At 47.7% G+C, this 9,776-nt stretch overlaps 2 protein-coding genes across 2 annotated transcripts in view; one reads left to right on the top strand and one right to left on the bottom strand.

Annotated features, from left to right (window-relative positions):
• LOC137791050 (uncharacterized) overlaps positions 1-434 on the bottom strand; it is a 5,206-nt gene extending 4,772 nt beyond the window's left edge. Inside the window, exon 1 of the mRNA XM_068585755.1 lies at positions 371-434. Coding sequence (XP_068441856.1) covers positions 371-434 — 64 coding nt within the window. The remainder of the gene's footprint in view (positions 1-370) is intronic.
• Positions 1-9,776, top strand: part of LOC137790192 (calsyntenin-2-like) — a 217,653-nt gene that overhangs the window by 16,000 nt on the left and 191,877 nt on the right. The gene's annotated exons all lie outside the window — the stretch shown is intronic.

Raw genomic sequence — 9,776 nt, 5'->3', positions numbered from 1 at the left:
CTCTCGCTGCGTCTGACACGCCGGATGTGCAGTTTAACATGTGTACATGGGAAACATCTCACCCCCCCCCTCTGATCTTCCTCCTCGTCTTCTCACTCGCTCCTATTGTTCACCGTGGACTCTTTATTCGGAGGATTACAGTGATTACATTGCCACGATTTACCTCTTTTCTTCTTCTGCTTCTCCTTTATTTTCCAGCCTTTTCTCCCCCCCCGTTGTCACGGCCAAAGTGGCAGAGGATTCAAGGTCTCGGTGAACAAATAGAGTTAATAAAAAAAAAAAAGAAATGCTGCCGGGAGACTGAACGAGGACATTTAATAGCGGGCGGAGGATTTGAGCTGTGAGCGAGAGATTAGCTGCAGTGTTTTACCGCCGTAGCCGTTCTGCTCCTTCTCCATCCCATCGCCTGAGTTTATGGACAGGAAGGTGTCCATAAAGAGACATGGCTGACCGGAGGTGTGTGTGTGTGTGTGTGTGTGTGTGTGTGTGTGTGTGTGTGTGTGTGTGTGGTTGGATTATATGTGTGCATTTCCAATCCCTGCAGGTTTAACCGTGGCAGTTTTTTTCAAGGCTGATACTAATAGACGTTTTATTTCTTTGCGTTTTTGGGATATTTGCAGACAGCAGATATGTGTAATGCCGATATTTCATGTAAAAAATAGTCTTGCGTTTAATGCGTTTAGGCGTCTGCCGTTGGAGTTTTTTCCCGCAATAAATAATATTTCCGGCCTCTCGGGTTCAGAGTTTTTAAGCTGTTTTGGTGAATTTGTCCGATTATTTCAACGTGTCCTCACGCAGCACTTCGTACGATACCTATCAATAAGTTATTTCAATTTTTTGTGGGTTTTACGAATGTATGGGCAATATGTTCAGGCAACACAACTACTTGTGGTTCAAATAAGTGTGTTTGTCTGTAGGTTATGAAGCAGAATAAAGACAAATACTTCAGCGTTTTGGTTTTACACACTGATCTCCTGCGTGAAAGTCCTGCATCTGTTTCGGGCGACTGTGGCTCAGCGGTTAGCATGCCCGTCTTTTCAATCAGAAGGATCGGTGGTTCGAGCCCCAGCTCTGCTAAGACCTTGTGGTTGTGTCCTTGAGCAAGACGCTCGACTCCTAAGTGTTCCCCGTTGCTGCGTCTACAGAGTAGAGGAGAAAAAATGTAAGTCGCGTCAGCTAAATGTAGTTTAATGATGCGTGCACACGCTTTGCACCTGCAAATATATGAATGACATTGTGTTACTTTACACAGGTTTGTGTAAAAACAAGAGCAGCGGGCTTATTTACACGTCCAACACCTGCAGTGTGAACGTTGTCGTGTATTTTGAGTCGTGTTTATCGACCTGCAAATCACACAATCACACATTTGGAAGCTCTATTTTTGGTACCTGCCGATCCACGCGGACGCTCGCCGGCTCCGTTAGCTGCTAACGGCTCGGTTAGCTGCTAACGGCTCGGTTAGCTGCTAAACGCTCCGTCAGCTGCTAAATGTTTCGTTAGCTGCTAAATGCTCTGTTAGCTGCTAACCGCTCCGTTAGCTGCTAAACGCTCCGTTAGCTGCGCAGGAAGACGGCCACCTCGACCGTCTCCGCGGCCGTTGCGACGACGACAACGTCCTCCGGCCTTTTGTGCGATTGTTGTTCTGTCCTCCCGAGCTCGCTCCACCGGCATCCACGTTCCAACTGCGCGCCACCGCTTTGGCGACCGCCACCACACGACCACCGCCGCCGCCGCCGCCACCACGCTACATTTGAGCGAGTGCGGCGTCCATTACCCGGCGCCGGCTGGCCGGGGCAGCGGGCCGGCTCCGTGGGATTGGAACGCAGCCCTTTGTGTGTGTGAGAGTGTGTGTGTGTGTGTGTTTGTGAGGGTGGATGGCAAGCAATCTGTCGCTTGTTTACACTTTATATATCACTCTCTGGCTGCTGTAAATCTCCGCCGCCGGTGTCTGTCCATAACCATCTCCCCTCCTGTTTTTTTTGGATTACATCTGCTTTTTATTTCTCTCTCTCTCTCCGTCTTCTCGCCATAAATCAACGAGCGACACGTGATCGCTTCTTCATATAATGTCGCTTGGATCGCTCCTTTTTTTTCCCCCTCGACATCCTTTCAACTTTGAAAAGCCGGCAAAAGAGTGAAATCTCTATCGACCCGCGTAATGGAGGGCGTGATGCCTCGTCGATGGTGAGGTAATGTCATGGGAGGAAAAAAAGCAAAACAGAACAATCTTCTCCTGGAGGCGCCACCTATAATATCGATCCATCACTTAGGTGTCACTTTTTCTTTTTCTTTTTCCTCCCCTCCACCAATCGATTCGATCCGTCCGCCCCGAAATCTGTCACGAGGAGCTGAAATCAAAGAGGACGACGAAAAAGAAAAGAAGAAAGAAAAACGCTTTTGATTCCCTGGGCGCTAAATATCCCGTCGCCTCCTTTAACTGGCACACTTTCACAGGTCATGGAGGGGCCGCGGCCGTTAGCGCGAAAAGCTCGCTTTCGCTTACGGAGCGCCGTCTCGCCAAATGACAGTGACGGCTCCAACGGGAAAAATCAATGCCTTTTCATCCCCATTTGACGGGGGGAGGAGAGCGGGGGAGTACCTCTAAAAGCATTTTCTGTCCTGCTTTTCAGCCGCGTTTATTAATCTTTCAGCAGCTCACTCTTGTGTCCCCTCTCTATCTTAACATCTGGGATGAGGCTTAAGTGGATGTACGAGCTCGCCCGCCTTCGCTCTCCCACTAGAAAGGAAAAAGAGCGCAAACCAGGTCTCTTTCTGCTTTGTCGGTGCACATAATTGAGCCTTTGTTATGGATATGATAGCTGGTAATTGTTAGCGCTGTACCTGCGAAGGGGCGCCGATCTCGCTTTGAGTCCACAGCGGCTCTCCTCGCCGAAGACCAACCATGAATATTCAGAAACACTTCCGGCTCCGTCCGAGGAAACAAACACAAACTGGGAGCTTTTCCAAACCCCCCACGTCTGCTCCTCTCCACGATCCGTCGAGGCCAACCAATCGGTCTCGGGAATATTGTGACATTCATTTGTCGAGTCTTTTCATTTGTGAGGGAAGGGAAAGTGTTTTGTTTTTTCTCTTCCTTCTTCCTAAAGGGCGCCATGGCTCCAGGCCCTAAGACAACTGGCTATTTGTCGTTTTGTCTATGTTGTCTGATGGAGGTATTATTTTGCAGTCGGAGTGAGGCCGAGTTGCAGCAGATTGTGTGGAATACGAGGGATTTTCTCAGCTCCTGGCTCAGAGACAAATAATCCCTAGACAAGAGCAATATGGATGAAATCCTCTGTGTGTGTGTGTGTGGAGGGGGTGGGGGGGGGAATCCCATGTTTCATTGGACATACAATTCCACCACTTCCATTACTGCTAAAGGCTTTTTTTATTGTATTTTTTTTCACAGGAATGAACTGGCCGGTGCTGTTTGATATACACCAATTTGAGGTGTGCAGAAGTACAACTGGGGAAAAAAAAACTAACATTTGCTTTGCTGAAAAGAATAAAGAGCAGTAAAGCTCGAGCACAGGCTTTTAAGCCGTGCTCGCACTTTGCTGCATGCAACAGCACGTGTAAAGACTGTATATTATATTTTTTTAAAAACACTGGTTTGAGATAATCTCGCAGCCACTCGAGCCGTCGGCTCAAAATGATCGAGTTTGCCTGATTTGCAGTCCGACTGACGGAGAAAGCCATCATAAAGCCATCCGTCCATTTATGTATGTGCAAGTTCCCTCCATTGTTCATCTCCATGACCTCAACTCTATTTGCATCGCTAACGCCGGATAAAGTACAATTTTTAGAAAATCTCGCAGTACATTTTTGGGGCGAAAACGTGACTACAAGGACGACTTTTAACGTGATGTATATTTGCTCGAAGCCAAGGCGCTTCCATAAAGGCGCTTTCCCACCTACTTTGCTATCTGCCGTGTAAAATAGGGCGCGAAAGCGGCACTGGCGTGAAGGGAAGGCGACGTCAGATGCCGTTCAACCAATCCGACGAGCACTTACGTCAAAGCATATCAGAGTCCACCTCACCTGTTAGGAAGCGCTGGTTAAAAGAGAGAGAGAGAGAGATGGCGAGCAAACGTCCACCTGAAGGAGCTTTGAGCTCATTAATCAGCGGCGTGCCCTCCTCCTCTTCCTCCTCCTCCTCTTGCAGGAGCGGCACACAACCTCCCCGCCCGTTTGATTGATTTAACGACTCGATATTAAGCAGCACGGAGGAAACGACTCGATGTTCCTCCTCGCGCGGTGTCTGCGCGCAAGCTAACGGCGCTCTTTGCGATGATCTCTATTTGATATTATTACCGGGGGATAATGAATCATTACACCTGGAGTGAACCCCCCTCTGAAGTCACTTTCATTCACGGCTCTTGTAGCCGTCTGCCTCTCTCCATCAGCGGCTCGTGTATATATATATATATATATATATATATATATATATATATATATATGTATATGTGTGTGTGTGTGTGTGTGTGTGGAGTGCTGCAGTGGGAATATTGTTCTCCTCGCCGGGCTCGGTTAAAGTCGTGGGTGCCAGGTCACTGCCGTGTTGCATGTGGCGGCGGTGGCGTGACGATGGGAGGGGGGGGGGGGGGGTAGCGCCGTACACGCCGCAGGGGACGGACGCTCACGCCTCAGAGTGTCTCTCAATGTCGGGCAGGACAAGCTGTTTTGTTATTGGGCGACTAAAAATAAAAACCTCTGACCTTGGCTGGTGCCGGAAAGGAGAAGAGAGGTGATGAGGGAGATAGCGAGAGAGAGAGAGAGAGAGAGTGTTTTGTTCGACACAGAGAGGTCGAAGTGAGGAAAGACAGTTAGATTAAGCGTTATAGGCGTGGCGAGAGGAAATCGGTCGGACAAAGTAGAAAAAGGTTGTTTTTTTTAAACCGTGAGAGCTGTGTGACCTCTAACACCGAGCGGGGTCGCGCCACAGCTTTCACACAAAGGTTCACGCTCTGCAAAATAGGACCAAAAAAAAAAAAAAAGAAGCCGCGATTTATTATGAAAGGGAACCTGCAAAAGGTTAAACGCATTCGTAACTGCGCTGGCGAGCAAACGGCGCGCTGTCTGCATGCATAATACCGACACATTTGGCACAGAATTATGAAATAATGAAAAAACATTCGAATGCAATGCCAATGAAAGATAATGCGCCGCAATCCATTGATAGCACACAACTTTTTTTGGTTTGTATGCCATCCACGTTATCTTGTACGGGGGCACGCATAGAGATGGGAAATCATACAGCAACATAAACAACAACAACAACAACAAAAAGCTGCAATGCGCTCCGGTTCATGTTGATGTTGTTTGTCAAGCAACTTGTGTACCAGTAGACCACAAAAACACTTCGTGATACTGCAATCACTGGAAGTACTTCAACTGGTGCAATATAAACACATTTTAAACACATTTTTAGTTATGTGTGTATATATAATACTGCTATTGTAGATTATTTACTGCTTTACTGTTTATTTTATATTGCTTATTGTATTTTCCCGTGAGTCTCGTGCGCCTGTAATCCTGCAATTTCCCCACTGCGATTATCTTATTGGACCTTAAGTCCGCGGAAACTGACATGCGCTGCTGTCTTTTCCTAGGGAAATCTCACGGTAATCCCACAATAACTTTTAGGATATCATTCGGATGGCCCGCTTGGTGAGGATGTACGTTGCAGTATTTACGTCTGATCGCCTTCTCCACGTCCGGGACGTCGCTTGTTCAGGCGTTGGCGACCTTTTGGTGGCTACTGGCGAGCTTCAGCTGCGGCTGCGTAAGAAGGGAAGGGTGCAAATGCTATTCAGTGCTTAATAAACACGTCGATGCAATCGTCGTGAAACATGGGATGATGTCAAATCAAAAAGGAAGGTAGTTATGGAGGAAAAGGTACAAGGAAGGAAGGGAGAGAACATGCTTTCCCCACAGCTTCTTCCATGTTACAAACTGTGGTTTATTATATAAACATAGCGGCTCTTTGTTTGCTCCCTGGCCCGTTTGCGGCTAACGCAGCCTTCAAAGTCAAATGGAAACCGGGTTACCGCGAGTCGGAGGAACTGTAATGATGTCATCTGTCTCCTGTCGTCGGTGACAGGAAAAGAAATTTGCCGTGGCGATGTTTACGAAGGGCCGTGCAGATGTTGGTTAAAGTTTTATGGCTCTTGATTAACACTGGGAAAAGATTAATCGGATCCGCCGCGTCTTTCTTTTCTTTCTCTGCTTCCCGGTGGTGTTGTTGTGCGTCTGTGTGTGCAGACGGCGAGCCGATGTGCGCCCCTGATTTGTGTTTTCGCGAACGCCTCGGCGCTGATAGGTCATAAATTGAACCAACGGGGCCCTTGTCATTTTTAATATTGCACATCAGCGGCGCCGCGACATAAACTCTCAGGGAACAATGCCGAGGGATGTCAGCGCTCTGGGGTTTGAGGTGACGCCGACGCGATCACGCCGTTTCCACTCCGATGTGAGCGTGGCATCGCAGCACATTGTCAGCCCGCTCTGACGTGTTTGGAACTTCATAAACCAGCTTTTCATTGACAATGAAATAGCCGTCGGAGCCGGGGAAACATCTGCATTGAGCGGAGTCAATGGGGGGATTTCACGCTCCAGCTACACTCGGGATAAAAGTTCAGCTGGGGATCTAACCGCCGGGAAACTTCTACGAGGATATTAGAGGTCCTCTTCCCATCTTTCCTCTTCCAGACTTACCGTCTTTCCTCTTTCTGTCGTTCGCCAGGAAACTTGTACAAGGATATTAGCAAGAAACCTTGTGCATTACTTTGTGTGTCTAAAAAGAGAAACTGTAATCCAAAGCGTGATGAATCTTTCCGCTTCCTGTCTTTCCTCTTCTCGTCTTTCCTCTTTCTGTCTTTCGCCAGAAAACTTTTACAAGGATATTAGCAAGAAACCTAAAACCTTGTCCATTCCTTTGTGGGTCTAAAGAGACACTAAGCGGAATTAATCGTGATGAATCTTTCCGCTTCCTGTCTTTTCTCTTCTCGTCCTTCCACTTCCCGTCTTTCCTCGTTCCGTCTTTCGCCGGCAAACTTCTACGAGGCAAGCAACCTGAAACCCCCGTCCACTCCTTTGTGTGTCTAAAGTGAAACTGTAATCCGGAGCGTGATAAATCGCCGTATTGTCCTGGCGCCGCGGGTCTTTTTTTTTTTTTTCTTCTTCCGCTAAGCGAGCAGACTCATCAAATACGGTTAAACAAGGGTCCCGTCCTTGCTCTCCGTCGTCTCTCGGGAGGGACAAAATCCCTGCGAAATGTGCTGAAGCTGAACCGGGGGGCCCGCGAACGACCACGAAGGCTAATTGGCCGGCCGCGAGCGGTAATGCGAAACCCGTGCGGTTCTCCTCCCTCTCCTCGATTGAACCGACAAAGACAGCGGCTCCCTCTTTTGTAATGGAATTAATGGAGGAAAAAAATAAGAAAAAAGTCCTGGTTTTGAGAATTAAGGAAATGTGATATGTGCTCGGCGGTAATTGGGGCCTACAGAGTAAAGACTGAGCGCTTAGCGCGAGACTATTCCCGCGTGGCGCAGCTGTAATTATGATGGGATTTCTGCCTCGTCCTCCTCCCCACGATGAAAAGGTTTTATTGTTTCACTCCCTCAAAAAAAATAGAAGAGAGAAAAAAGAAGGGATCAGCATCAGTTGATGAAAAGAAGCTCTCTGAAAAGTGCCGCCACCACAAAAAAAGAAGCTTAATTTCATCTCAGAACCGTCACTCAACGCCCCACTTCCTGTCTTTCCTCTTCTTGTCTTTATTCTTCCTGTCTTTCCTCTTCCGTCTTTATTCTTCCTGTCTTTCCTCTTCCTGTCTTTCCGCTTCCTGTCTTTACTCTTCCTGTCTTTACTCTTCCCGTCTTTCTGCTTCCTGTCTTTCCATTTCTTGTCTTCCCTCTTCCTGTCTCTCCGCTTCCTGTCTTTCCTCTTCTATCCACTTTCCACTACCTGTCTTTCCTCTTCCTGCTTCCTTTTCGTGTTTTTCCTCTTCCTGTCTTCCTGCTACCCGTCTTTCCTCTTCCTGTCTTTCTTCTTCCCGTCTTTCTGCTTCTCTTCCTGTTTATTTTGCTTTCTATCTTTCCGCTTCCCGTCTGTCTTCTTCCTCTTTTATCTTCCCGCCTTTCCTCTTCCTCTCTTTTATCTTCCTGTCTTTCCGCTTCCTGTCTTTCCACTTCGCGTCTTTCAAAACAAGCCGTGAAGGTGCTCACAAGCCGTGAAGGTGCATGAAGACCTTCTTGTCGGTGCATCGTGATCTCTCGCCTTGTTTCTCGGAGGTTTCAGAAGGAACAAAATGTGTGAGGAAAAACTTCGGCTGGACTAAAACTCAGCATCAGGACCGGGGCGATATTTACAGAGTTTATTATAGCGACAAGCATCATTTCACAGAGTCCATAATGGAGCACACCACCTCCAACGACAACTCTTTTAATATGTAGCCATTACCGCTCGCTAGCTCTCCACCAACGCGTTTCAAAAAGCGTCCCTAACGACATTTTCTTTGGCCTTTTTTTTTTTTCTTCCCCGCGGCAGCCGAGCACATCGCAGACGTTTGACCGGCGGCAGCGAAGGAGAGAGAGATAAAGTCAGATGCGGCGTTTGCGACAAAGCGCTCATGAAAGGCGCGGGGCAAACCGCCCTGTGAAGAGGCAAAGCTGCAGAAGATGTTTAGCATTTCAAACAAAGACCAGAGAGCACTGGAGTGGCGTTTTTTCGGGGCTTGCGTGTGTGTGTGTGTGTGTGTGAGAGAGAGCAAGGCAGATGCTTTTTGTCATGGAAAGCAGGGTATAAATAATCCAAATATGATGCGGGAGATGGTTAACAGAACAAAACTAAAAGGGTTCACGGGTCCTTTCGTCCTCTCGAGACGCCGCCGAGAGAACGGATTTACCGCTCGAGATCTAAAGCACGTCTCTGTGTTATTCGTGGAATTACAAAACAGAGAAATAGATGAGTTTGTGTGCAATGCTTTTGCTTTATTCATTTGTTCTGGGCGAGCCCGCAGATCCCGGTTTCATAACTGGTCAGTTTTTTTGAGTCAATGGCTGTGGAACAGAACAGAACATCTTTTATCCACCGATGAAGCACAATGTTGGCCTTTAATGAGATATCATTATACGTCCTTCCCCCGTCTACAAAAAGACCACAATGATTTTTGGAAAAGGAACCATCTTTCTAATTACTCCTCAGAGAATGTGTCATTTCATACGTGGCTCACGTTGTGTGACATCCTCGTTAATTAGCGCACTAGGAACCTTTTAAGCCGGGCGGCTTTGCTGTAAAAGGCGACGTCTGCGGTCTCTTTGTGTGTTTCACCGCTACCTCCGTTAACCGGTGACTTTCATGACTGAAAGTCTGAAAGTCACCGGTTAACGGAGTCTGCGGTCGCTTTGTGTGTTTCACCGCTACCTCCGTTAACCGGTGACTTTCATGGCTGAAAGTCTGAAAGTCACCGGTTAACGGAGTTAGCGGGCGAACACACAAAGCGACCGCAGACGTCGTATTTTTTACTGCAAAGCCGCTCCGCTTGTAGTGACTGACCTAGATGGTAAACAAAGGTAAAGTTTCTTTTTAACCTTTTACCATTTCTTGTGAAATTTGCGGTCACTTTGTGTGTTCCACCGCTAACTCCGTTAACCGGTGACTTTCAGGCCTGAAAATTGACTTTCAGCACCGTTAACCGGTGACTTTCACCTAGAAAGTCACCGGTTAACGGAGTTAGCGGTGGAATACACAGAGCGACCGCAGACATTGTCTTTTTA

Source organism: Clinocottus analis, unplaced genomic scaffold (genome assembly GCF_023055335.1).
Source record: "Clinocottus analis isolate CAN_PGR_092001 unplaced genomic scaffold, fCliAna1.0.p SCAF_2, whole genome shotgun sequence".
NCBI classification, from domain to species: domain Eukaryota; kingdom Metazoa; phylum Chordata; class Actinopteri; order Perciformes; family Cottidae; genus Clinocottus; species Clinocottus analis.
This window is presented reverse-complemented; position numbering and strand designations above follow the sequence as displayed.